Source organism: Macrobrachium rosenbergii, chromosome 37, assembly GCF_040412425.1.
Source record: "Macrobrachium rosenbergii isolate ZJJX-2024 chromosome 37, ASM4041242v1, whole genome shotgun sequence".
NCBI classification, from domain to species: Eukaryota; Metazoa; Arthropoda; class Malacostraca; order Decapoda; family Palaemonidae; genus Macrobrachium; species Macrobrachium rosenbergii.
The window spans coordinates 3,031,665-3,058,810 of NC_089777.1; the positions used below are offsets into that span (position 1 = coordinate 3,031,665).

A 27,146-nucleotide genomic window follows, 5' to 3' on the forward strand; every position below is an offset into this window, starting at 1 on the left:
CAAAATTTCAACCTTCGGTCAACTTTGACTCGACCGAAATGGTCAAAAAACGCAATTGTAAGCTACAACTCTTACATTCTAGTAATATTCAATCATTTACCTTCATTTTGCAACCAATTGGAAGTCTCTAGCACAATATTTCGATTTATGGTGAATTTTTGAAAAAAACTTTTCCTTACGTCCGCGCCAGAAATTCTTTCGTCACGTTGTCGTAATGTTTGCACTGTTTTATATTAATCGTTACATAAAGTTTTATATATGGAAATGTGCGCAATTTCATGTAGAATACAACAGAAAATAACTCATGGTTGTAGCTTTTTATAAGTTTTGAAATATTTTCATATAAATCACGATAACTGCCAAAATTTCATGGGGCTTCGGTCAACTTTAACTCGACCGAAATGGTAAAAAACGCAATTATAAGCTAAAACTCTTACATTCTAGTAATATTCAATCATGTACCTTCATTTTGCAACAAACTGGAAGTCTCTAGCACAATATTTCAATTTATGGTGAATTTCTGAAAAAAAAATTTTTTCCTTACGTCTGTGCGTGGTAACTCGGCCGAACATCTCAGAAATTCTTTCATCATGTTGTCGTAATGTTTGCATCGTTTTACATTAGTCGTTACATAAACTTTTATATATGAAAATGTGCGCAATTTCATGTAGAATAGAACTGAAAATAGCTCATGGTTGTAGCTTTTATCAGTTTTGAAATATTTTCACATAAATCACGATAACTGCCAAAATTTCAACCTTCGGTCAACTTTAACTCGACCGAAATGGTAAAAAAATGCAATTGTAAGCTAAAACTCTTACATTCTAGTAATATTCAATCGTTTACCTTCATTTGGCAATAAATTGGAAGTCTCTAGCACAATATTTTGATTTATGGTGAATTTTAAAAAAAAACATTTTCCTTACAACTGCGCGGTAACTCGGCCGAACATCTCAGAAATTCTTTTGTCTCATTGTCGTAATATTTGCACCGTTTTATATTAGTCATTACATAAAGTATTATATATGAAAATGTGCGCAATTTTATGTACAACAAAAAATAACTCATGGTTGTAGCTTTTATCAATTTTGAAATATTTTCATATAAATCACGATAAATAGAAAAAATTCGACTTTCGGTCAACTTCAACTCGACCGAAATGGTTGAAAACTGCAATTGTAAGCTAAAACACTTACAGTCTAGTAATATTCAATCAATTACCTTCATTTCTCAACAAACGGGAAGTCTCTAGCACAATATTTCGATTTATGGTGAGTTTTTGAAAAAAACATTTTCTTACGTCCTTGCGTTACGCATTCATGCATCATTTTGTGATAATATTTTCTCTGTGTTGCTTTGATTGTTTTACAATTTGTTATATACCAAAATCATCGCAATTTAGTGTACAATACAACTAAAAAAATTAACTCATTAGCTTTAACCGTTTTGCTTACAGTGCGATTTGTATACAATTATATACGATTTTTTGGAACTGTCATATATTCCAATATTTATATATGATAATGATATTTTTTCATTTCTGATGGTTGCATACTAAACTTCAGGCAATGACAAAAAAAATGAGCCAAAAATGAACTCTTAATCTTAAAAACTAAGCGTGCTGTGATTTTTCAAAAAAAACTTTTTTAAAATGAAAGCGCTAACTCACGGAATGCCATACGACATACGGGAGACGTTTTTGTAAATAGGGCTTCGGCGTTAAAGGGTTAATTAGTATGTTTGTTATGCCTTTGTACCTTCCGTTTTTTTTACTTAAATTTTTTAATTTTTTGTATTTTGCTTTATTTTATTTTACTCTTTTATTTATTTTGATTAGTCATCTTTTAAACGTATTCTTATTTTCATAGTAATTTTACTGTATTATTTTAAATTTTATTATAAGAATTGTAAATTTGTCATTTTAATTTTGTAGGTTGATAACGAGTGAGAGTACTGCTTGAAACATGTCCCAATAAAGTTGTGTAAAATGCTGTTCTGGGTTTTGGCCTTGGTGTCCTTATGTTTTTATGTATGTAATGTATGTATATATGTTATGTATGTATGTATAATTGGAATTTATATCACTTATCCTTTTTATGTAATAAAATTCTATTTGTTTAATATGAATGAAAATACAACTACCGTTTTCTGTTTATATAAAACAAGAGGAAGTAAATATTGCCTTTCTACTGATTATTTAAAACAGTATATTTCTTTAAAAGCAAATTAATTTCAGTGAAAAAAAATTTGCTTTTTACTGATAGCATTTTAAAAGTTTTTGTAATTACTCGTTATTTTTTATTTTTTACTGTTTTCTCATAACTAACAATCTAAAAAAATAAAATACATATCTCAGGAGACGACAGCACAAAATTCAGTGAAAATTTTAGGGCTTGTAGTACACATATAATGGTAAGCATAGCATTAGAAAAAATATTTTTGGCTGCAGGGTTTTTTATATAAATTTATATAATTTTTATATACAGATTTAAGTACGATATAAATTTTTAATCATAAATTACATAACCTTAGGTGTTGGATTGAGTAACAAGGAACCTCTCCTCCATTCCTCTGAAAAATTTCAAGTTTCTAGTATTTATTAATGAATGTTCTTGTGCATTCATAATTTTACTGTTATGTAAAAACAAGAAATAAGTCAAAAGTGTTTGCTAATGAGAAATTCAGGTATTAGATGAATGAATAGTGACGTGAAAATTTGAAGCACATCCCTTTGTCTATAAGGCCAGTATGTCAACATACATTATAATGGGCCTTTACGACATTGGCACCCTCCTTATTCGAGCTGTTTCCAAAAGATCTTGTATTTGGTAGTCTGTATAATTCAATCTGTGGGCTCCTGTTATGAATTCTACATTGTCCACGATGCATGTCTGTTTTCTAAATAAAAAACATTAAATAAAAGTAAACTGTATGAAATTTCGAAGCCATATATATACAGGTAGTCGTCGACTTACGACCTATGCGACTTACGACTGACCGACTTTACGACGGCTACGACAATATAATAATATATATAATAATATTTAATTTTATATTTTGCTAAAATACGTCGAGCCAGCCTTGATACTTTTTCCTGCTACTGGTAGCGCTCATATCGAGAGATGCTCAGCTTTCGGCAGCATTCTGTGTTTGTGTCGTTCGAAAATGGTAAAAGATTCATATTTTTGTAATGTATTTTGTATTTCTATTTTTGCAAATAAATCAAATGTAATAACAAATTACCGTATTTGATGGCTTATAATACGCATGTCTGCATAGGACCTTTTAATTTCAGCAGGACACAGGGGGAAAAAATAAGGTTTCTAGCCTATGCTCATATGATTTTGGTAAGTAAAAAATGTAGTATTAGGTTATCATATGAATATTGTTTCTTACCAACAGAATCAACAAAAACATTAATAAAAAGTTATTTTCCATATTTATATTTATCAAAATATGTATTATACAATCAGCCATTTACTACGATCGAATGTTTCGTCTGCTGCTGAAAGCTACCTCATAGGTTTACCAATAGATCCAACACATTCATTTGTAAACATTGTTTCTTACCGCCAGAATCAACAAAAACATTAATAAAGATGTTACCTACGGTAATATATGTTATTTATATCCATTATATATTATAAAAGTATGCAATCAAGGGGTAAAATTCAATAAATAAAAATGTTTCCTATGTAACAGCTCGAGTCTCGTGAGCAACTGAACAAAGCCATGTTATTATTCTTAAAAGAGAATGCTAGCACGAGTTACGAAGTATCAACTCAACGAAGCCTTGTTATTATGCCTAAAGAGAATGGTAGCAGGAATTGCCAACCACCAACTGATTGAAGCCACGTTGTTATGCGTAAAGAGAATGTTAGCAGGAATTGCCAACTAGCAGCTGAACGAAGCCTTGTTATCCGTAAAGCTCTCGAGATAATCACCAATAGGTGGCAGCACACGTACTGTTTATATCTATAAATGTGGAATGCGGCGATCCGCTGTAGATGACGATAATGATATTAACATTTTAATGAAAATATCGATAATAACAACGTAGATATTGATTATAATACTAGCAGTAGTAATTGCGGTGATGGTAAGTGTGATAATGATAAATAATTATAATAAACTTTGTTTTTTAATAGGTTATTAGGATAACACCGAATTTTACGCTAGGCTACAACATCTACGTGACGTTTCATGTATAATTTCGGCCAAAATTCTTAAATTTTGAGCCTACATTATGTACATAGGATGCAGGGGGATTTTTTAGGCCATTTTTTTTTTTTTTGTTAAGAAAGTGCGTCTTATACGCCGTCAAATACGGTATGTATTTAATTCAAACCTATAAATAAACAAAAGTAAATAATACGTCATACGTGTAGCCGATTGGCAATGCAAATGGCGGAAAAGAAAATGTAAACAGACCAGACAGATGGTTTGAATGCCTACAATAAAAATGTTAAATACAGTAATAAAAGTAAGTATTAATCAAGGAGTTCAAGCATGATAAGATTTCATATGCTAAACGTAAAAATAGGTACTATACATGCACATTTTTTGGATAATATAAAATGTATATGTAGGCTAGTCATACTTAGGATATATGATGGATAATATACGGTAGGTACAGAATACATATACATATGTGGTTGGTCGACTTACGACGAGATCGATTTCCGACCGCTCTGTCAGAACCTAATGCCGTCGTAAGTCGACGACTACCTGTATATATATATATATATATATACAGGCAGTCCCCGGTTAATGACGGGCTCGGTCAACAGCGATCCGGTTTTATGGCGTTTGTGTAGCGACGAAAATCGGCAAATTTCGGCGCTGAAAATCGCCAATTTCCACTGATCAGCGCCGATAATTGGGTATTGATGCCGATACCGATACATACCTAACAGAGGCGCCGATAACTGAAAATCTGTGCTTTTCGGTGCCGAAAATCGGTGCATTTCGGCGTCGATAACCCCCAAAAATCGCTGAAAAGGTGCCGAAATCGCCGATTTTTGGTTAGCGGCGATTTTCGTTATCATCACACCCTCAGAAACAGAACTCTGCCGATAACTGGGGAGTGCCTGTGTATATGTGTATATATATATATATATATATATATATATATATATATATATATATATATATATATATATATATATATATATATATATATATATATATATATATATATATATATATATATATTAGTTTGAGAATGATGCCTCAGATTATCCCCAGTCCTATTGACTGATTCCAATTCCTGGTTTCATGGACAATGACAGATTTAGTAATCTCCCTTTTGTACAGGCAAGTTAAACGACTTTTACATTCCCCATGAATGAATTTTGACCGTCGACAAGGGAATTCCGAAGTGACCATCATCAATGAAAGAAGGAACCGGAATCTTTCAAAAGTACTCCTTATAATTCCAGGCCCTAATATCAAGCAAACCAAATTCGCCGCGGGTGGGAGGTCACTAGAGCCGTAAACAACAGCCGATCATCAGTCAATACCACCCACATCGCTACCTTACAAATTTCTGTATTCGCCAGTTATCAATATGATAGTCAAACCAAAATGACCACGAACATGTAGTACGTTTTAGATGTTGCCACTTTTCCCAGATTTGATTCATAAAACCTTGACCTAAGTTTGGATATCTCGTAGATATGGCAGACACGTCGCCCCACCTTTCCATCCCAGGTCTGAAACAGAAAACAGTTCGACACTTGTTCTGCGCATCTAACTGTGAAGACGTAAAATGAGCTGAAATCTGGAGAATTGAAGTCATACATTAAACTGCTTTGATCAAAAGGTAGGGTGAGGATGATCTAGTTTCTAATCACCTAAATAAATTATACTAACGCCCAGTATCTAGCCGACTCGCTACTAATGAAAGTAAATGATACACTGCGAAATAAAAAAAAATATACTACTGTTGACTCCTCAAGTGATGGCAGATTTGTAAATTAACTCTGCCTTGTCCCGGAACGGCCTCTTTCTTGTGGACAGCCCGGGGAGGGATAATTAGGATTTTATGACCGGATTAAAGAACCCCGAACTGAGGAATGCAGATTAACTGTAGTTGGATTATAAATCAGGAAGTTTGGAAACGTAGCTAATGACACCCACATTGTGTCTACAGAGTTTCTCTGTGCACTATATAAATCTATATACTTAAATACACATTCATACATACACATGCACACACACACACACATATATATATATATATATATATATATATATATATATATATATATATATATATATATATATATATATATATATATATATATATATAAAACATCATATCTCTGTTCATTGATGAGTATGCTAATTGTTCTTTTTATAGTTATTAGAATTTTCGAACGTTATTTTTAAAGATTTTCCTTTATCGATGTAATGAAACTGCCACTGCTGTCAAATACAAAATCTTATGCCCAGAAATTACTGGCAACCCACTCACAATCATCAAATACAGACCTCATTTTCCTGTCTTTACCTTGTTAGCCTCTGTTGTCGTTTTCATCATTCTCACGGTCAGATGAAATTTCAGCATTGTCTCTTGTGCAAGAATTTTGTACATAACTTTCATTTAGATCATGGTCTTTGTGTATTGTTTCATGTTTGAATGTTTGCTCATTCTAGATCTAACCCTATGATCTATGATGTTCGAGTTTATTCATAAGTAACGACAATTAGTTATTCAAATGTTTTATATATATATATATATATATATATATATATATATATATATATATATATATATATATATATATATATATATATATATATATATATATATATATAATGTATATATATACATATATATACACATACATATATATATATTCGTGTGTATATAGCGACATAAGATAATATACACAGCTTCTGAAGTAATTTTTGTGAAATGCTAAAGTTAAATTGATGAAATAAATTAGCAAATTAGCGTAAGTAAACAAAGAATTTTTCGGTCGTTATTCAGAATGAAGCGCATCTGGAGTTCAGTCACATGCACTGAACATATCGTAAAATAATAAAACAGTCAAGTGAGTGCATTTTTCGTATTTCAGTTGGAATAATATCAATAAACTACAATTACTTATTGTTTTTCATTTGCGCTAGAGCTGAAAAAGAAAAACAGAGAAGAAAATAACTCATTACCAATACAAAGTTGGATTAGATAGGATTATATCCCATCTACCCCATGTGTCGAAAGACCAAAATTCCGTGTGAGAGAACGAACTAGCCCAGCAAAGTGTTGTCTCGCTACATAGCGATGTCGCCAAGTGACTGGCGAATTCCCGCATTGGATTTAGAAAATCAGGAAAATTACGATAAATGGGGGTTCGGGAGGAAGTGTTTTTGTTTAGATATGGTAGGCAAGGCTTCGTGGGACCTAGAGAAAACATATTTTAGTGGGTTAACCTTGAAAGGAAGGCAGGAAAAATTGATCGTATATATATGTACTAAACGCCACGGTCAAAACGTCTGCTCCCTGTATATATACGTACTAAACGGCTCAGGCAGCGTTGGCACGCTACGTATATATATGTACTAAACAGTTAAACAAGATAAGGAGCTTCAAAAACCTGATAGTGTCACCCAGTGGCCATGGCAAGAATTACCCGCCCATTTTTTGTCATTACTAATGGGAAATCTTGAAGCATTATGAACTGGGGGAAACTTATAATATTTTACCCCAGGAACTTCAGAGTATGTACTTGATCCTTTTCAAAATATTGGAAATGACAGCAGGTGGTAAAATAAACAAATTTTCAAGATTATGTTCTTTAAATCAAAGTTGTTAAAAGAAATATTCAGTTCAAAACTTGTGGACATTGATCCTAGTGTAGAGAGAATTCAGTTACCATACTGGATTATGCTGCTGTCCCTGCTTACTCTCAGTATATGCAAAATTTAATGGATCAGAAAAAATAATTATCCTGTTACACATTTAAATAAGAACAGTATCACAACTCCCACTAGAAGAAAGTTTAACAGACTAACAAAAACTAACAGACTAACAAAACTAACAGACTAACAAAAACCAACATACCAAGGCCCTCAACTTCTGGTTTCTTAAAAGCCCTCAAATAAGGAGAGTTTTGTCATGAAAATCAGTATACCACGTTTAGAGATTCTAAAAATACGGTTAGATCTGAAAGACAGCTTATAACTATTACAGTGCATCAATTTAGTCTGAAGGTTGATCTCCACTGATAGCTTGCCTCATTAGATTCGGACTAGAGTTAAAATAACGAAAGTGGTATGTGAGAGGGTTGTGCTTGTTGTTACCTATGGATTTTTCCTCTCTATCATGATGACAGAAGAGATACAGCAGTTACAGTCACAGGAAGGTGAAATTTAATACAGCTTTAACCTTATATAAATGAAAGTTTGTTGTCCAGGCATATTCCAGTGCAATGTAACTGAAAAGTTACCAAGAGCTCTTCACTTGTGTGTGGTGGTGTTCAGTATGCTTTTGCTGAATTGCAAACTGCTCTTACTCAGCCAATAGCAATGGAAATAAACTTTGAGGGACATGATGTGTGTTGATCCACTTCCATGTTGAACATTTATTGCATGAATTTGACACCTTGGCATTTAATTTTATATTCTTGTATAGAGAAAACTGTACAAGTTATGTCATTCCAAGAACCATAATGATGACTTTCAACAATCATCAATCAGAATGATTTTAAAAGTTGCCTGGGATAGGTAGGGGACATGTACTTTTTCAGTAATTCTCTCATAATACCTGTTTAAAGAGTTTTTGTATGTACTGTAACCAGATCCAGATGCGTTCGTTCTTAAAGCAAATTGATTTTTGTAAAAAGATATCTGTCTTGTAACAAACTTTTATTTATACTGTATTTAGTTTGCTTTAGACATACTTTCACATTATTACTTGTAGTAATGACTGTGTTTAGAAAACTTATATTTTAACTATTTTTAGGCTGTCGGAGTAACTGATTATGGGAAAGGAAAGATATATATTGTGGAATTGGAATTTGATGACCCTCCAAGGCAGATGTGGACAGAGCTTGTGAGAGAAGGAATTGCATTACAGGAAGGCAAAGATCTTGAGGTAAGATTATAGGAGCAATGCTACCACCAGGTAGACAAAGATAAACAGTATTAACACATTTGGTAAGATTATAGGAGCAATGCTACCACCAGGTACACAAAGATAAACAGTATTAACACATTTATTAGTTACCTTTTTCACTAAATGTTACCATTTGTATTCTGTGGAAGCACCACAATGATACACAGCTTAATATGAAGGTTCTTTATTTGCAGTATTGCACAGTTTTGGAATAGTTTTCTTGGGAATGCTGTAGGTGTTGATGCTTACAAGATTACGAGAGGCAGTAAATTTACTTTATAAAGTAAAGTTATTTATATCCGTTTTCCAGGTATCTGAATGTGTTAGAACAAACTCATAATTATAGCAATTGAATCTTTTATAAGGGTGTTCAACAAACTCAGCACTTTAACCACTTTTCTAGTATATTCCATGCTGCCCGCCACTTGTTCACCTTCAATTGTGCTAGTATGGCAGCATCCATATTGAAATAATATATAGATACCACCCTGCTTACGAACATTCAGAGATAAAACAAATGGGATAGCAAGTTAAAATTGTGTTGAGAGCACACCTCTTTGCCACATGTAAGTTCAGATTTTGTTTGGTGAGCCCATTCTGTACATACAGTACTGTATGTACAGTGTATTGTGTTGTAGGATGAAAAAATATACAGTACTGTATTTACTACAGTAACCAACTTACAAACAATTCAACATACAAACGTCCATCCGGAACGTAACTTGTTCATGAGGAGGGTGGCTTCTTTATAAATCAAACAGTATTGTGAGAAAGGGACTTTATTACTGTTATTATCATGAAGTTCGTAAATGAGATTATAAGTCACATTGTCAGACTCCTAAGTTTTAGCCAAGGGATTTTTGATAAGGATCCTGGACCCTGTGTGTAGTGGAAAATTTACATTGTTTGAAAAACCAGTGATAATCTCTCAGAGCCCCTTAAATACCACTGAGAGCAATGTAAAAACAAAGAACATACAATTAATCATGAACCCTTTAACACCGACTGGATGTTTTACGGCAACAAAAATTGTCTGTCGGGTGCCAAGTGGACGTAAAATACATCGACTACAAAAAGTTTTTTTAAATATTCGCGGAAAAATACTTATAGGCCTCATTTGTGAAAAATTTTAAATCGTGCCTTGAGGGATGCTGGGAGTTCACGGATCACGCTGTTGTTTTGTTTACAAGCGTGACCCAGCTGCGCATGCACGAATTTCTTTCTTACCCCAGAAGAAAGCATCAGCTAACTCTGCTGAAAATCTCAGAAATTCTTTAGTCACTTTGTCGTAATTTTTGCACTGTTTTCTATTAGCGTTTACATAATATTTTATATATGAAAATGTGTGCAATTTCATGTAGAATACAACAAAAAATAACTCATGGTTGTAGCTTTTATCAATTTTGACATATTTTCATATAAATCTTGATAAGTGCCAAAATTTCAACCTTTGGTCAACTTTGACTCGACCGAAATGGTAAAAAAAATGCAATTGTAAGCTAAAACTCTTACATTCTAGTAATATTCAACCATTTACCTTCACTTTGCAACAAACGAGAAGTCTCTAGCACAATATTTCGATTTATGGTGAATTTTTGAAAAAAACTTTTTCCTTAGGTCCGTGCACACTAACTGCTGAAAATCTCAGAAATTCTTTAGTCACTTTGTAGTAATTTTTGCACAGGTTTGTATTAACTGTTACATAACGTTTTATATATGAAAATGTGCGCAATTGCATATAGAATAGAACAGAAAATAACTCATGGTTGTAGCTTTTATCAATTTTGACATATTTTCATATAAAACATGATAAGTGCCAAAATTTCAACCTTCGGTCAATTTTGACTCGACCGAAATGGTAAAAAAATGCAATTGTAAGCTAAAACTCTTACATTCTAGTAATATTCAATCATTTACCTTCATTTTGCAACAAACGAGAAGTCTCTAGCACAATATTTTGATTTATGGTGAATTTTTGAAAAAACCTTTTCCTTACATCCGCACGCGCTAACTGCTGAAAATCTTGTAAGAGCCTGACGCCGTCTCTTCCAAACACGTGTGTGTTCGTCGTCCATCGGAGTGGACAAGACAACAAGAGCGTTTCGTTTTCTTTCTCCAAAGGAACACGATTTCAACCATACAATATTTCCGTCTGTTTCTCCCTAACCATTGTTGTCTTGATGTATGTCCAATCACCACTACTTGCATTGCCATGCAACCATTCTAATCATGTACTCATAATGTTCCAACGAATCTTCTGTATCAAACTGTGTGTATGTTTCTGTTTGTGAAGACGCCAAATGTCTCTCCACTCCAATGGACGATGAACACACACGTGTTTGGAAGAGACGGCATCAGGCTCTTACAATCTCAGAAATTCTTTAGTCACACTGTCGTAATTTTTGCACAGTTTTGTATTAGCCGTTACATAAAGTTTTATAGATGAAAATGTGCGCAATTTCATGTAGAATACAACGAAAAATAACTCATGGTTGTAGCTTTTATCAATTTTGACATATTTTCATATAAATCACGATAAGTACCAAAATTACAACCTTTGGTCAACTTTGACTCGACCAAAATGGTAAAAAAATGCAATTGTAATTTAAAACTCTTACATTCTAGTAATATTCAATCATTTATCTTCATTTTGCAACAAACGAGAAGTCTCCAGCACAATATTTCGATTTATGGTGAATTTTTTAATAAAACTTTTTCCTTACGTCCGCGCGCGCTAACTGCTGAAAATCTCAGAAATTCTTTAGTCACTTTGTCGTAATATTTGCACCATTTTATATTAGTTGTTACATAATGTTTTATATATGAAAATGTGGGCAATTTCATGTAGAATACAACAAAAAATAACACATGGTTGTAGCTTTTATCAATTTTGAAATATTTTCATATAAATCACGATAAGTGCCAGAATTTCAACCTTTGGTCAACTTTGACTCGACCGAAATGGTCGAAAAATGCAATTGTAAGCTAAAACTCTTACATTCTAGTAATATTTAATCATTGACCTTCATTTTGCAACAAACGGGAAGTCTCTAGCACAATATTTCGATATATGGTGAATTTAAAAAAAAAAAAACTTTTTACGTCCGCTCGTTATGAATTCATGTATCATTTTGTGATAATATTTTCTCTGTGTTGCTTTGATCGTTTTACAATTTGTTATATACCAAAACCATCGCAATTTAGTGTACAATAATGAAAAAATAATAACTCATTAGTTTTAACCGTTTTGCTCACAGCGCGATTTGTATACAATTACATATGAAAATTTTTTTTTCACACTCATATATTCCAATATTTATATATGATAATGATATTTTCTTCATTTTTGATGATTTCATACTAAACTTAAGGCAATGAGAAAAAAAGGAGCCAAAAATGAACTCTTGATTTAAAAACTAAGTGTGCTGTGATTTTTTTAAAAAACTTTCTTTCCGCTTCGGCGCTAACTCTCAAACCCCTTCGGCATACGGCAGACACTTTTATAAATAGAGGCGCGGCGTTTTAAGGGTTAACCCTTAAACGCCGACTGGACATAACGTAAGTCGACTAAAATTGTCTGTCGGGTGACTTTGATCAGCTTTGGACGCATCGTAAATCGACTACAAAAATTTCAACCTTCGGTCAACTTTGACTGGAACGAAATGGTTCAAAAACGCAATTGTAAGCTAAAACTCTTACATTCTAGTAATATTCAATCATTTACCTTCAATTTGCAAAAATTGGAAGTTTCTAGCACAGTATTTCGATTTATGGTGAATTTTTAAAAAAACTTTTACCTTACGTCCGTGCGGTAACTCTGCCGAAAATTTCAGAAATTCTTTCATCACTTTGTCGTAATGTTTGCTTCGTTTTATATTAGCTGTTACATAAAGTTTTATGTATGAATATGTGTGCAATTTCATGTAAAATACAACAAAAAACAACCCATGGTTGTAGCTTTATCAGTTTTGAAATATTTTTGTATAAATCACGATAAGTGCCAAAATTTCATCCTTCGGTCAACTTTCGACCGAAATGGTCGAAAACGCAATTGTAGCTAAAACTCTTACATTCTAGTAATATTCAATCATTTACCTTCATTTTGCAACAAATTGGAAGTCTCTAGCACAATATTTCGATTTATGGTGAATTTTTGAAAAAACTTTTTCCTTACATCCGCATGCGGTAACTCGGCCGAACATCTCTGAAATTCTTTCGTCACTTTGTCATAATGTTTGCACCGTTTTATATTAGTCGTTACATAAAGTTTTATATATGAAAATGTGCACAATTTCATGTAGAACACAACAAAAAATAACTCATGGTTGTAGCTTCTATTAGTTTTGAAATATTTTCATATAAATCACGATGTGCCAAAATTTCAACCTTCGGTCAACTTTGACTCGACCGAAATGGTCGAAAAATGCAATTGTAAGCTAAAACTCTTACATTCTAGTAATATTCAATCATTTACCTTCATTTTGCAACAAATTGGAAGTCTCTAGCACAATATTTCGATTTATGGTGAATTTTTAAAAAAAACTTTTTCCTTACATCCGCGCGGTAACTCAGCGGAACATCTCTGAAATTCTTTCGTCACTTTGTCGTAATGTTTGCACCGTTTTATATTAGTCATTACATAAAGTTTTATATATGAAAATGTGTGCAATTTCATGTAGAATACAACAAAAAATAACTCATGGTTGTAGCTTTTATCAGTTTTGAAATATTTTCATATACATCACGATAAATAGAAAAAATTCGACTTTCGGTCAACTTTAACTCGACCGAAATGCTCGAAAACGGCAATTGTAAGCTAAAACACTTACAGTCTAGTAATATTCAATCAATTACCTTCATTTTGCAACAAACGGGAAGTCTCTAGCACAATATTTCAATTTATGGTGAATTTTTGAAATAAAACATTTTTACGTGTGCCGTTACGAATTCATGTATCATTTTGTGATAATATTCTCTGTGTTGCTTTGATAATTTTAGAATTTGTTATATACCAAAATCATTGCAATTTAGTGTACAATACAAAGAAAAAAAATAACTCATTAGCTTTAACCGTTTTGCTCACAGCGCGATTTGTATACAATTATGTATGAAATTTTTTTGCACTGTCATATATTTCAATATTTATATATGATAATGATATTTTTTCTCATTTATGATGATTGCATACTAAACTTCAGGCAATGTCAAAAAAAGGAGCCAAAAATGAACTCTTAATCTTAAAAACGAAGCGTGCTGTGATTTCTTGAAAAAAACTTTTTTTCCGCTTCGGCGCTAACTCCCGAACGCCGCCAGCATACGACAGACACTTTCGTAAATAGAGGCTCGGCGTTTAAGGGTTAAGCTACTTGATATGGTTATCATTCTTAAATATGATTTAATCATTTCAGAATAAAGATCCTGCAAAGTGATGTGATAACTATACAGATATGAAAGGGTTAATCACACCCAAAATTCTCCCACTGCTAAGGCCTTTGCAGAAAAACTTGGTCTCTCACACTTGGTCTCATCACACTTCTTGAATGAATCTCAGTTGGAGGGCAGTGAAGTTTGGCGTTTCTTCCAGGAAATTCCAGAAATGAAAGTAAGTGTGGGAAAGTGAATAAGAAATTTTCACCAAGATTAAAACTGAGTTGCATGAAATAAATACTGTAGTAATCTGAGATATCCTTCTCACCCCCAGACAATGTCATAACTATGGAATGATGTTTTTGAATCCCAAATATGTTTGTGTATTATGGATGTTGTGAATTATTGCATCCTGTAAGGATTAACACATTTAGTGTGTCTTGGGTAATTTAGGTTCTTTGTAATGTCCGTTCACTCCCAGCTGCATTGCTCTCTTTGTTTTAATTTTTATGTGATCCCCTTCGTCTCTTCCTACACAGTTTTCCAACTTCTTTCCAATTTTCACAGTGCATTTAAGAATCTATAAATATGACTCACTGGTACTGCTAATTTACTTCAGTGTACAGTAGTTGTGATGGCAATAATGATAATACACATTCAGCTGGAATTGTATTCTGAAATTTTGAATTTCACTTTTTTCTTGGGTAAGTGGTACAGTTTATGATAATCTTGTGTGAATGTTGGGCATCCACATGGAAGCAGTGCTCCTTATCTCCCAGTCTCCCACAAAGTCGCTATTGTATACAACCAGTACTTTAGTGTTCTGTGTTGCTACCTTTTTTTTTTATACCCTGCTGTATCAATGTTGTTTTGATAAATCCATCTTGCCTACAAAATACTTGTGTTTCCTTCTGCTGGTGAGAAGAGGAAGGCAATTACAGTAATCTGTTGTTTATCCGGATCTTCCTTAACCGGAACTCGGCATTATCTGACAAACCTGGACCAGGGATCAAGGACCAAAGATATGTACACCTTTTTTAAATGAAACAGTACAATCTGGTCGTAAAGGAAACAAAATGTCAAAACACTTCAGCCGAAGGTCATAACATCGTAACAGCGTGACAGATTTCACAACTGTTAAAAGATTTTTACTAAACTGAAACTCATATGCTCAGAACTAGTGTACACCTGAATTTAGTCATAACAAACTAAATAACATCCAAAATCTTTAGGCAATCTGTGATACTCTTAAGACACTTGTGCATAACTGGAGGTGTTATGCAAAACATTAAAACATACTTTTAGTATTGGCAAACATGTAACCAAAACTTCAAACAAGGGTTATGTTTCCTGTAGAGTGAGAGACCAAGTTTTTCTGCAAAGGCCTTAGCAGTGGGAGAATTTTGGGTGTGATTAACCCTTTCATATCTGTATAGTTATCACATCACTGAGGGCACATGAGCCCCGATGTGTCTGGGAGCGCTCGACAGTGCGAAAAAATAATTATTTCGAAAATTCAGCAAAAATAGAAATTTTATGCCAACAACGTTCATTTTGCTGTCCTTTTTTTCTAAATGTTTATATTTTATGGTGGAATAGTCAGAATAAGAGTCCCAGCCCTCTAAATACAAAAAAATGAGTTATTTCACAAAAAAAAATCTACTTATTTTTATATTTTCGTTCGTAACCCAAAAACTATGAATGTCAGGCGAATGAATTATTTTTATGAGAAAGCCAACAAAAATTCTCTAAATATCGACATATAAAAGAATGGAAAAACGAATAAGTCCAGCTGGTGAAAAATTGATAGAAAAAGGGCAAGAAACAGAGCGCTCTGCCCGGCGTATGGTGAGAATTATCGCTAGAAAAAGTTTTTTTGAAGAGCCCTATCTCGGTTATTTTTCATAGAAATTACTTTGTAAATATACGAAAATGTAGAGGAAAAGTTGAAGAATAATGTGAGAGTCAAGAAAAATGGCTTTGCTAACGGCAACAGTTTCATTTTGAAGTTATAAATTGATTGAAACGAAAAAAAATGTTACCGTTGTCAACATTATCGTTCGTAGCTCAAAAGCTATAACAGTTAGGCGAATGGATTATTTTTTATGAGAAAGCCAACAAAATTCTCTAAATATTGATATATAAAACAATGAAAAACGAATAAGTCCAGTTGGTGAAAAAATTGATAGAAAAGAGGGTAAGAAACAGAGCGATTTGCCCGGCGTATGGTGAGAATTATCGCTAGAAAAAAGTTTTTTTTGAAGAGCCCTATCTCGGTTATTTTTCATAGAAATTACTTTGTAAATATACGAAAATGTAGAAGAAAAGTTGTAGAATAAAGTGAGAGTCAAGAAAAATGGCTTTGGTAACGGCAACAGTTTCATTTTGACGTTAGAAATTGATTGAAACGAAAAAAAGTTACCGTTGTCAACATTATCGTTCGTAGCTCAAAGCTATAACAGTTAGGCGAATGAATAATTTTTTATGAGAAAGCCAATAACATTCCCTAAATATTGACATATAAAACAATGGAAAACGAATAAGTCCAGTTGGTGAAAAAATTATAGAAAAGAGGGTGAGAAACAGAGCGCTCTGCCCTCCTGCCTATGGTGAGAATTATCGCTAGAAAAATGTTTTTTTTGAAGAGCCCTATCTTGGTTATTTTTCATAGAAATTACTTTGTAAATATACGAAAAAGTAGAGGAAAAGTTGAAGAATAAAGGGAAAGTCAAGAAAATGGCTTTGGTAACGGCAACAGTTTCATTTTGACGTTATAAATTGATCGAAACGAAAAAAAAGTTACCGTTGTCAACATTATTGTTCGTAGCTCAAAAACTAAACAGTTAGGCGAATGAATTATTTTTTATGAGAAAGCCAAGAAAATTCTCTGAATATCGACATATAAAACAATGAAAAACTAATAAGTCCAGTTGGTGAAAAATTGATAGAAAAGTGGGTAAGAAACAGAGCGCGCCGCCAGGCATACGGGTGTGAATTATCGCTAGACATTTTTTTGAAGACCCTACCTCGGATTTTTTCATAGAAATTACTTTGTAAATATACAAAAATGTAGAGGAAAGGTTGAGGAATAAAGTGAGAGTCAAGAAAAATGGCTTTGGTAACAGCAACAGTTTCATTTTGACGTTATAAGCTGTTCGAAACGAAAAAAAAATGTTACCATTGTCAACATTATCATTCATAGCTCAAAAGCTATAACAGTTAGGTGAATGAATTATTTTTTACGAGAAAGCCAATAAAATTCTCTAAATATCGATATATATGATAATGAAAAATGAGATTCAGAGCCCTGCCTAAAATCCAGACGTCTCTTATGTGATGCACTAACGAATTTTCGCTAGTTTTACCGTAAAAACTTTGCGAAAGCATGTTGGAAACTGTTCTCGATTGACGTCGCTGTATGTAAACAGCCACACGTGTTTACCCAACCTCGTACGTATGGTCTCTGACAGAAGTGTGGCCTGCCAGGCCTGCGTGGGTGCGATCAGCTGATGTCATTGTGAGAATTTAACTACGCCATGGATTTGCGCATGCACAGTAGAGGAACTAAAAAATTTATAGAAGATAGAGGATACCAAACAGAGTGTTTCCAATAATGTAATCCTACATTTTATAAAAAAAAATGTAAGATACGAGAGAGAAACGTGGGTAGGATCAGCTGATTTCATTGTGAGAAATTTACTATGCCAGGGAATTGCGCATGCGCAGTATAGAGACTGCTTGCCTGGCATATCGATGCCTGAGTTACACGGTCCAAGGTATGCTTTAGCCTATGGAAACCACCAACTGTCCGAAAATAAAAAAAATTTACCCCTACCACACGTACGAAAAATGTCGGTAAATTTTACGTAAAATTATGTCAGTCAGAAAAGAAGGGGGTTAGGGGGTTGTTGCGTAATATGACGTCAATTGGACAGGAAAGGGTTAATTTTTTACAGTAGTCTGAAATGGCACACAGAACATTGCAGGTACCTCAGACCAATATAGCACATGTATGTATGTACCTACAGCATACAGCAGTACCTCAGTCTTATGCGATTTGAGTTGCCCGAATTCACAGACACACAAACTTTTCATTGAAGCCTACTAGTTGGCATATGGATTGTTTCAAAGACACGCAACATCTGGAAAATTATTGAGAAACCCTCCAGAAGTGTTTTTGATTAATTTTTGAAGTAATTTATAAGTTTTCATGCTTTTATATGTAAAATCTGTATGAAAAATGTATTATTTTTATTTTTGTACATGGATAAATATGATACAAAGGTAATTACAGTAGCTCAGTTAGTGTACTTTTACAAGATGTGATACCCATTTGCAGCGTTACTGCACTTTCAAAGATGATACCCCCTGCAGAAAGCATTTGTTGAATTTTTGAAGTACTGTACAGTACATTTATAAGTTTTCATGCTTTTAAGTGTAAAATCAGTATGGAAAATTTGTATTGTTTATATTTTTGTACATAAATATGATACAAAGGCAGTACAATTACTGTATTATGCCCATTTGCAAAGTTTTTGTCACTAGGACCTCACATGACACTGAGATGAGGTTGTTCAGTCTGGAGAAGTTTCCAAGGTGGTGGGAGAAGGGGGTCGAATGGCTGAATGCCATGGGAGAGGAGGGCCAGTAAGGCTGTGTAGAGGAACTCACTCAGAGAAACGGTTGTTTTGGAAGGGGTGGAGTATGAAAGCAGGAAGGGGTGGAGTATGAAAGCAGGAAGGGGTGGGGTACGAAAGCAGGAAGGGGTGGAGTATGAAAGCAGGAAGGGGTGGAGTATGAAAGCAGGAAGGGTGGGGCACAAAAGCAGGAAGGGGTGGAGTATGAAAGCAGGAAGGGGTGGAGTATGAAAGCAGGAAGGGGTGGGGTACGAAAGCAGGAAGGGGTGGGGTACGAATGCATTTTCCCCCTGCTGGGAGGGGGTACGAATGCAGTGTTGGATGGGTAGAAAGGGGTAAGAAAATGTCTGACTTCGTTAGAGCATTTTTCATTTATGTCGTCATGTCTAAGCTTTCTCCTTATTTGACTAAAGGATATGTGCAATAATGGTACGCATGTATGCACACACTCCTTCACTTTGGTTGGTGGCATGAGACAAGTAATAAAAAGCATGTGTTGCCAACATCTGCAGATTTGCATTTTAAATATTTTTGGTTAGAGAAGAAATATCAATAGTGATAAAATATTCTCTTGTGTACTGTTATGATACGTGTGATAACCATACTTGTAATGAAATACTGTAAAGTGAATCAAGCAAGGCAAAAAAGAAAAATGGCAACAGGTACTACTGCACTACTGTAAGAAACACACACACACACACACTATGTAGAGACAATGATGTTAACATTGATTGAATGCCATGTAGATATAAATGCACATACAGGCATATAAATGAAGTTTGCGTGATATTATGAGGTAAATTGAAAAATAATTAATTCCAATGAAACAGAAAGTGATGAACTACTGTAGTGTTTAGTGTTGTTCTTAAAATGAGTTTGTCAGGACAGTCATCATTGAGAAATGCCATATGTACTAGAGATGTAAACACAGTGTTTTATGTAAACATGGTTAATATGATAGGACAAAATGCATAAATACCCTTATAATTTCATCTCCTAAATATGAGTTCATTGAGAATCTCGTGTGTCATGCGTGTTGCATTTTTGATAGCTCAGAAATCATTAGGCTAACGTCTTGTCCTCAACAATCCCATCCTCTTGTTAAATAAATGAAACTAAAAAAAATAGTCTTTACTTACCAAATGAATTTCATTTTTGGTAGATCGTACTGACTAGGCTGTGCTCTTGGAACAAATTTCATTTTTGGTAGATCATACTGTACTAGGCTAGCTTGTAGAGTGAGTTTCATTTTTGGTAGATTGTATTAGGCTAGGCTTTCAAACAAGAACTGACACAAACGGCATCGAGTATGACATAAACAAACGACTTGGGAAAGTCACTTTTACCAGATACATATGTAATTGTAATAGCCACAATGCGCTCTTAACTTCTCAAGTTCTTCGCGCTTTTTTTGGATATGCTTGTCACTACAAAACTGTAAGATCCAAGCACAAGAAATTGAAGAGACTGTGATGCCCAGTCGCGGGAAACAAACCCGCATCACCATAATCACAAGGAGGTCACATTGCCGACCTGACCACAAGAAGGATAAAAGTCTTACCTTTTGTTCATACACATACCTGTCGTTTTCAGATATATTTATTAGAGCTGGAATAGACCCATCTTCACCATCACAGTCTCTTCAATTTCTTGTGCTTGGATCTTACGCCTTTGTAGTGACAAGCACATCCAAAAAAGCGCGAAGAATTCGAGAAGTTAAGTGGGCATTGTGTCTATTACAATTACATATGTATCTGGTAAAAGTGACCAGTAGATTCTACTTATATATTTCAGCCTAAAAAAGCAATAAAAACGATTGCCCACTTGGCTATGATGGTGAAGATGGGTCTATTCCAGCTCTAATAAATATACGTATCTGAAAATGACAGGTATATGTATGTACAAGAGGTAATAGACTTTTATCCTTCTCGTGGTCAAGTCGGCAACGTGACCTCCTTGTGATTATGGTGATGCGCATTCGTTTCCCATGACCAGGCATCACAGTCTCTTCAATTTCTTGCGCTTGGATCCTATGGCTTTGTAGTGACAAGCACATCCAAAAAAGCGCGAAGAATTCAAGAAGTTAAGAGGGCATTGTGGCTATTACAATTACATATGTATCTGGTAAAAGTGACCAGTAGATTCTACATACTATATATATTTCAGCCTAAAAAAGCAATAAAAACAATTGCCCACTTGGCTACAGTGGTAAGGATGGGTCTGTTCCAGCTCTAATAAATATACGTATCTGAAAATGACAGGTATATGTATGTACGAGAGGTAATAGACTTTTATCATTCTCGTTGTCAGGTAGGCAGCGTGACCTTGTGATTATGGTGATGCGGGTTTGTTTCTTGCAACCGGGCATCACAGTCTCTTCAGTTGCTTGCACTTGGATCGTACGGCTTTGTAGTAACAAGCATATCCAAAAAAAGTGCGAAGAATTCGAGAAGTTAAGAGGGCATTGTGGCTATTACAATTACATATGTATGTATCTGGTAAAAGTGACCAGTAGATTCTACATATATATTTCAGCCTAAAAAAGCAATAAAAACGATTGCCCACTTGGCTGCGATGGTGAGGATGGGTCTATTCCAGCTCTAATAAAACGACAGGTATATTTATGTATGAGAGGTAATAGACTTTTATCCTTCTCGTGGTCAGGTCGGCAACGTGACCTCCTTGTGATTATGGTGATGCGGGTTCATTTCCCGCGACCGGGCATCACAGTCTCTTCAGTTTCTTGCGCTTGGATCTGTATTTAGTGTTTACCGTTATGCAGTATTGACAAGGTAAGATGAGGAAGGATAGTGAGTTGCCCTTTAACACCCATGAATTTTTTTATTTGCCCTTTTTTGGATTTTGCCCTTATCTTATAGGGCCTTGGCTCTGTTAATCTGGATAATCAAGAGATTATTGTACTGAACTGTAGAAGAGAAATGTTAGGTATTTGCCAAACATGATGGTAGCATGCCTGTAAAGCTATTGAGAAGTTGGATTAATTTACTAGTTACGATGGAAGACCAGATACAGAAGGGTATCCTGCTTAGCTTACTTAGGATTCTGCTTAGCCTACTGATTATCCATACTTACATACTTGTAAACAAGGTTTATTCCCTCAGGTTACAAAAAATTTTAAATAATTTTTTTGGCTTAATCAATGCCAAATGGTCCCAAAAGAAAGAAAATAGCATTTAAAAGGTACACGACCTGTGTTTAAAGGTCCAAAATCAGATGTTTGCAATTAGGGGAGTATCACCCTGTTGTCCATTTTCCCTTTTTTTTGTGGGGGGGACCCTCCATACCTCCCCTTATAGGTCCCCTAACCCACTGTTTGTTTCCCACTAATATGAACAGTTTATTATATAAATTTCTGTTAAAAAATTTAAATTAGAAACAAATTTATTTTACTTTTTATTCAGTAATACAACTTACAAACTACATTTTCTTTTCTTCAAAACATGGTTCCAGATGTAGAGGAACATCACATTCATGGCAGGGAAGCGAGTGCCTTTTTTCTGCTGTGGTCGATGATTTGTATGTTGGCAGACCTAGCAAGCCCTTTGTACTCTCTGTTTTTTGGCACCTGGTCTCACTGGCATCTTACAAATGAAATGAAGGGCAGAAAGTCATGCTGGATTGAGAGTGCTAGCGGCCAGCACAACCTCCTCTCGATTGAGAGCTTGAGTGACCAGCGTGATCTTCCTCCATGATGACTAATAAGGCACTAAGAGCATTGTATGGCCATTCTTGTGATTATTATTATTATTGTTATTAATATTTTTTAAATTATTTATTTATTTATTTATTTTTTGTCTATCACAGTCATCCTATTCGACTGGATGGTTTTCATAATGTGGGGTTCTGGGTTGCATCCTGCCTCCTTAGAAGTCCATCACTTTTCTCACTGTGCACTGTATCTAGTAGCACACTCTTCTGCATGAGTCCTGGAGCTACTTCGGTATCTAGTTTTTCCAGATTCCTTTTCAGGGATCTTGGGGTCATGCCTAGTGTTCCTATGATTTTGGGTACAATTGCCACTGGCATATCCCACATCCTTCTTATTTCTATTTTCAGGTCTTGATACTTATCAATTTCTTTCTTTCTTTCTCACCCACTCTGGTGTCCCATGGTATTGTGACATTAATGAGTGATACTTTCTTCATGATTTTGCCAGTCGACGTCACATCTGGTCTGTTAGCACGTATCACCCTATCTGTTCTGATGCCATAGTCCCAGAGGATCTTTGCCTGATTGTTTTCTATCACTCCCTCAGGCTGGTACAGTAAACCCCCCGTATTCACAGGGGATGCATACCAAACCCCCCACGAATACTTAGAACCCTTCCAAAAGCACCTAGAACTGCCTGTTTTGATAGTTCAAACACACAAAAAAAAACTAAAAATGCTTATACCGGTATTATCCTACTTACGATGGGTTTAGGTTCCAAAAAAAACACATTGTTTGTTGGAAAGAACATATCTTGAATATAGCCTAGCCTACACTAGGGTATTCAGTACCATACATACATATATGGTAGCCTAGCCTACACTATAAAGTATACTCTATACATACACAGTATAGTAATTATTAATATCAGCTAATTCTGGAAGTTCATGCAGAGTGACCTATGATAATTCAGTACAAAGAGAAATTGAATAACAAACAAGAATTAGCTTAGCCTACACTATGGTATATCATATATGTAGTAGGGTACTCCGCCAGAGTATTCCCCATCTTACGTTTGATTGTATAGACTGAGTTAAAAATGCAGTCAGAGAAATTGTTTTTGCATCTTCACAATTCTTCATGGATGTGCAATGTGATTATTGTCTTGGAAATAGCAAAGTTCTTCTATAGGATTTAGACAAACTCCATAGCGGGTTTTCTTGTATTCTAAAAATGGTTTTTTGTACAGCAGAATACAATGGTCTACACAGGATGGCTTCCCATGTTGATCTCTATCTAAGCTTTCATACTTTTACATAGCAAGACTACGATTTACACACACACGAACACACAATGGCCTCGTTCTGAAGGAATTCTCAAGGCTTACGTGACAGTCTTAGCTCAGCACAAAGAGGACGTTGATCTATGCTGACACACTGTTTATAAACACATCGCAGACATTCCGCTGACGTGCGATTTGATGGCCCAAATCTGTGATTCACACACAACGCTTCTCTTGTGTCCACACAGATATATATACTTTTTTATTAATGGAATTATGATTCCATTTTAAGTCATGTCTAAACTATGACATTTGCTCGGCCATGTAAAAACATAATAGGTACGAAATCATCAAAACAGGCACTCACTAGCTAAGCATAACTACTCAGAAAGCAAAAGAAAATTATGTGCTTTCAAAATTCATTATACTCACAGTGTGAATGAAGATACATTCATATAGTAAATATTGAAATAGCAAATACTGAAATATGTTTCATAGTTGTGTTCACAAGTTTCATGAATACGTAAGCAAAGCGAAAAAGTTATATAACTCCAATATTCATTATACTGATAATGCTAATGAACAAAAGATACATAAATCATATATAGATAATGTATGTAAAGCAAATACGTATACGTAGTAAAAATATTTGTGCACAAGTTGCATGAATACACTTGCAAAGATGAGGATTAAAATCAATGCTTAAAAATGCAACCAAAATAATAATAATCATATGATGAGGTTATTTAAAATAGATAATTATATAAACCAAATAGTTATCCTGATAGATTAATCAGTACGGACAACCAGATTATGAAATGCATATCTTGATTGATCAACATGCCACTACATGTATATATATATATTAGTTCATATGTAGTATAGTTTATTAAAGAAATAAATGTAGCCATTATATAAGAGTATGGTTAATATGTTATCACCAGAAATGTTCATCCCCTCCTCACATTTATTACCCCTGCAATAAAATCCTTTTCAGTCTTTCTCTGTGCAGTCGGGTTTTAATGAAAAAATGGCCAGTAATTCCATTATTGAACCCTGAACACCCACTGACTCAAATCTAATGGGGACCTACGAGTATCACAAGATTTCGCAATGTCCTCCTTCAGTCTTTGTGCTTTTTTCCAAAACATTACGCTGACGGCTACGCCCACGGATCCTAGCAACATACCAACGGCAGTTAACACGTAGAGGAGAATAAAGTCGTGGTGATCAGAAGAACGGCTCACAGGAGATAGCAGGTCCAATGATGCAATAGCGTTTTCGACAGGCCTACTGTAGGGAATTGTCAGACCTTGTAGCCTTGTGTTCCCCACGATGTGTTGATGAAGAAATTACGCCCACGGATGATCGTGACCACAGCTCGGATGAAGAGCGACGACGTTGTTGCAATGCAGCCATCATTAACGACGAACATGTGTCCCGATGCCCTAGTACCATCTGGGCAAGTGACAATGTATGGTTCCGCAGAGAAGACGAATGCCATGCCATTCAAGAGCCTGTGACGAAACTGATTGTCGTGATACCTGACTAAACCATTCAAACAATGTTCACGTGTATGGGGAGCGGTTCTGTTAAGTACTAAGTCCAATTTGCATGAATCCAAGGACATATTAGATACATTCCTGAACTCAAACAAATCGATCCTGCATACCACATTATCCATAACATCATAGCAATCATTTAACAGTGCTTGGTCTCTGACTACCGTAAAAGTTTCCTCATTGGCGGAAACCAATACTAGAGCTGACAGGTTATTAATAATAGGTGTCGAGACGTTAGATACATACGTAGGAAAAGGCAAAATCTTATACGCTTTCCACGCATCTGATGGGTTAAAGGGAATGTCAATTACGATCTTCTCAAGGTTGACTTTAACTGTGATCAAACTGTAATAAAATTCAATCTTATGAAAATCTACTACTGGAACATAACGCATTCTATCATGAGCATTACTGATAATTTGGACAAGATCTTTAATTGGTAACAAATGAGGAGACAACACGCCTTTAGCAGCAAGTGTTATAGCTTCTACGTAATCTTTTGATTTTTCGATAAAGCTTGAAACTCTCGAGGATACATGATCAGTTTTAGCATGATAATACATCAAAGTTGCTAACAAAACCTGAGTGTCATGAACCTGATTGAAACGTCGTGACTGTTCATTTACTTTACTGATTACGCTGTTCAAAGCTTGAATCTGCTTGTTTAGTTCTCCTGCTAATACCTCTTGTTGATGTTCCAGATTTTTTATTTTAACCCCGTGATCGCGAAGTTTCAAACGATTTGAAATTCCTAAACCAAGACCAGCTACGGAACCAACCAAGTTTAATGCCGCTAAGACAAGTGGGTTACGCCTTTCTGTAGCGTTATGAGGCATTGACCACATCAGCAAATCATGAGCCAAGATTTCAGCTTCGCATGTTTTATTCCTTAATTCCCAGAAAAGCATATTAATTGTGTCAACGACTTGATTAGGCGACGTTGGATCACTGCTAGATAAGTATGATTTATGCAAATCTTCAAGGGATTGAGCAAAAAGAGTCAATTCTGATTTCAAAGTTAGTACTTCATTTTCGCTAGTAAAAATGGCGTTCATATTGACTTCTAAAACTATGTTACTGCCAGTTAGAAAGAAATTATTCATTTCCTCTACAATAGAACCATGATGTAAAGTTATTTCAGAACTCATCCCAGCTACAATAAACATTGATTGGAATAGTGCGTGGTATAATTTGACAAGCTTCATGTTGGAGCCTGCAAAAAAAAAATAATTTGTAAATAATGTATATAAAAATAACATTGCACCACTCAAATGGTGTATATAAAATATTTCTCACAATAATTAATTTTTTCATAACAAACCATTGTCTTAAGCTCTCACATGAGAGATAGATACTGTTCGAACATCCGTTGTATCGGACTGATTCCGAATTTTAAGTCGGTTACCTACTAAAACTTCTATAACTGTGAAAGGACCTTCAAATTTAGGCAATAATTTCCAATTTAGCCCTTTCCTAACATAGACCTGTACATATACTGTATCTCC

The 27,146-nt window shown here is 34.7% G+C and overlaps 1 protein-coding gene across 1 annotated transcript in view; it reads left to right on the forward strand.

Moving 5' to 3' along the window:
• LOC136825092 (uncharacterized) overlaps positions 1 to 27,146 on the forward strand; it is a 467,192-nt gene that overhangs the window by 363,707 nt on the left and 76,339 nt on the right. Inside the window, exon 12 of the mRNA XM_067081135.1 lies at positions 8,972 to 9,103. Within this exon, the coding sequence (XP_066937236.1) occupies positions 8,972 to 9,103 (132 nt within the window). The remainder of the gene's footprint in view (positions 1 to 8,971; positions 9,104 to 27,146) is intronic.